We start from the raw sequence: 2,973 nt of genomic DNA, 5'->3' as shown, positions 1-2,973 counted from the left end.
GTTACCTTTGTTCCCCTCTGTTCCCCCTGCCCCCTCTGCCCCCTCTGCTCCCTCTGCTCCCTCTGTCCCCTCTGCTCGCCCTGCCCCTGTTGCAGATAAGCTGCCAGGCGGCACGGGAGAATAATCAGCCGGGCACTCAGAGGATTCAGAAGAGGAGCCTTTCATGCAGAACTGCAGGTGCACTAGTGCGGGGACTCAGGGGAATTGGCCTCCAGAGCCTGAGTGATGAGTGTGGAGGAAGCCTTCCTTTTATCCCCTTAGTTTCTTTGTCCCCCACATAGGGATCAGGCTTCCGGTCTCCTCGCGGGCTTTGCAGCCCCCCGTGGGTTGGGATGGGGGAAGTGAGGTTACGCCCAAAGGCCTGGCCTGGCTGGCGACAGTGCTGACAGCCCTCTGGGGGTGTGTATGGTTCATGGTTTATGGCCTCTGTGAAATGGGAGTGTTCCGGGAGCCGGTTCTGCAAGGCAGGACAGGCAGCCAGGTAAGAATGGAGCTAATTATCTACCAGCAAGAAGGTGCGTTAGAATGCTGGTCACTGGCACAGATTCAGATTGCCAGCCTCCCTATTATCTTATATTCCCCTTCACCCCCTGTTCCCCCTGCCCCTTCTGCTCCCCCTGCCCCCTCTGCCTTATCCAGAAAAGAGCCCCTCAGGCCCCCAGCCCCTCTCAACAGAGCCCTGTGTCTCTGTGTTTCCACAGACCCGTGTGAGTGCCCCTGGTAGATATGTGCCTGTTGCATTAAAATGACTTGGGCAGCATCTGGGTTGTGCTAGAAAGTAGGCCTAGACCAGCACAGCACAGTAGCTGGCACTGCCTGGTTGACCTTGCTGAGCTTGCTCCGTCGTGAACATGGGGTGAGCTCACAGGTTCTTCAGAGCTAAAGAAGATGATGGGAAGTTCTGAGCACAGCACCTAGCAGTCTGTCAGCCAGGCTGGCCTCCCCTCGCTCTGTGATGCCTGTCCCGCCCCAGACGTGAGCTCTCTGGGGCTCCTTTATCACTGGACCCCAGTTCCTGGCACCATGCCTGGCCCGTCACTGGGGCTAGCACATACATGTTCTATGCGTGTAGAAACAAGACAGATGATGGAACATGGGGTAAGTGGGAGCTGCACGGGGAGGCAGGCCCTGAACTGTCTCAGACATCAGGTTCTCTTCTCCCTCCAGAGTGCGCCAAGGTCTTCCACGCCGCGGGCGCGAAGCTGGTGCTCTGCGGCCGGAACAGAGAGGCCCTGGAGCAGCTCGCCAAAGAACTCGCCGCTTCTCGGGCCTCCGAGGTGAGCCCACGGGCGCATCTTCTGGGGAGAAGGGTCAGTCTGTCCTCTGCTGAGATAGTGGCCCCTGGGCTACTGGACGTGGTCCCTGTACAGGTGGCCGCAGGCTGCCACAGCAGCTGCTCCGCAGCCGGCCAAGGCAGGGCTGCCATGGTCAGACCCACCACCACCTATTGGCACTGCTCCCTCCCCTTCACCCGCTGGCACCTGCCCGGCTCTTCTGTTGGGCAGGACGAGGGCAGATTTGTGATGACTTTTAAAATTTTAATTATGGAGAAATAGATATAACACAGTATCAGTTTACCCATTTATAAGTGTACCACTCGGTGGCATGAAATACACTCACAATGTACGTAATTATCACCACTCTCTACCCAAACCTGTTTCATCATCCCTGACAAAATTTGTACCCATTAAACATTAATTCATTCGTACCCCCTCCCCAGCCCCTGGAAACCTCTGTGCTACTTTCTGTCTCTGAATCTGCCTGTTCTAGATCCCTCATGTAAGTGGAAAAAGACAATATTTGTCCTTTTATGTCTGGCTACTTCACTAAGCATAATGTTTTAAAAGTTCATCCATATTGTAGCATGTATCAAAACTTCATCCTTTGCCCCTGGCCTGTGTGGTTCAGTTGGTTGGATGTTGTCCCGTGCACCAAAAGGTTGCCGGTTTGATTCCCAGTCAGGGCACATACCTGGGTTGCGGGCTCAGTCCCCGGTAGAGGACAGGCAGCCGATCAGTTTCGTTCTCACATTGATGTTTTTCTCTCTCCCTTTCTTCTGTCTCTAAAAATCAATTAAAATATTTTTTAAAATTTCATCACCTTTTATGGCAGAAAAATATTTCATTGTATGTGTACACCACGTTTTGTTTATCCATTTATTTGTTGATGGACACTATAGTTGTTTCTACTTTTTGGCTATTGTGAATGCTACTGTGAACATTGGTGTGCATGTATCTGTTTAAGTCCCTGCTTTCGATTTTTTTGGATATACTAGGTGTACCAGTTAATAATGCGGATTTTTTTCAATAGATGGAGTTACACATATGTTGATATATATGCGGTTTGACATATATGTTATTTTGTTGTAATGACAGCAAGCTTTAAAACTTCATATGTCAAATTTGCTGAAGGTGTTAACATCATAGATATTTTTACGCTTAAAAATGTTGAATTTCATGCCAAAAAAAGAGCATTTGCGGGAAGTTTTAATTCATTACTTTATTTTGAAGAAAAAGTTATCGAATATTTCGGGAAGCTTATGGTGAACATGCTCCATCTCAAGATACTTGTGAACGCTGGTTTAAATGCTTTAAAAGTGATGATTTCGATGTGAAAGACAAGAACGTCCAGGTTAACTGAAAAAATTTGAAGACCAACAATTACAAGCATTATTGGATGAAGATGCATGTCAAACTCAAAAACAACTAGCAGAAAGATTCAACGTTGCTCAGCAAACAATTTCTGATCATTTACAAGCAATGGGAATGATTTTAAAGGAAGGTAAATGGGTACCACATCAACTGAACAAAGGACAAATGGAAAACCGAAAAGTCAAAAGTAAAATGTTGCTTCAACGGCACGAAAGTCTTTTTTTTTTGCTTTTTTTAAAATTAAATCTTTATTGTTCAGATTATTACAGTTGTTCCTCTTTTTTCCCCCCATAGCTCCCCTCCACCCAGTTCCCACCCCACC

The 2,973-nt window shown here is 48.2% G+C and overlaps 1 protein-coding gene across 3 annotated transcripts in view; it reads left to right on the top strand.

Moving 5' to 3' along the window:
• DHRS7B (dehydrogenase/reductase (SDR family) member 7B) overlaps positions 1-2,973 on the top strand; it is a 56,395-nt gene that overhangs the window by 42,908 nt on the left and 10,514 nt on the right. For all 3 annotated transcript variants that reach the window (XM_005870148.1, XM_014542823.1, XM_005870147.2), the window contains one exon: positions 1,168-1,277. In XM_005870148.1, the coding sequence (XP_005870210.1) occupies positions 1,168-1,277 (110 nt within the window). The remainder of the gene's footprint in view (positions 1-1,167; positions 1,278-2,973) is intronic.

This window comes from Myotis brandtii, unplaced genomic scaffold (genome assembly GCF_000412655.1).
Source record: "Myotis brandtii unplaced genomic scaffold, ASM41265v1 scaffold314, whole genome shotgun sequence".
Classification (NCBI taxonomy): domain Eukaryota; kingdom Metazoa; phylum Chordata; class Mammalia; order Chiroptera; family Vespertilionidae; genus Myotis; species Myotis brandtii.
This window is presented reverse-complemented; position numbering and strand designations above follow the sequence as displayed.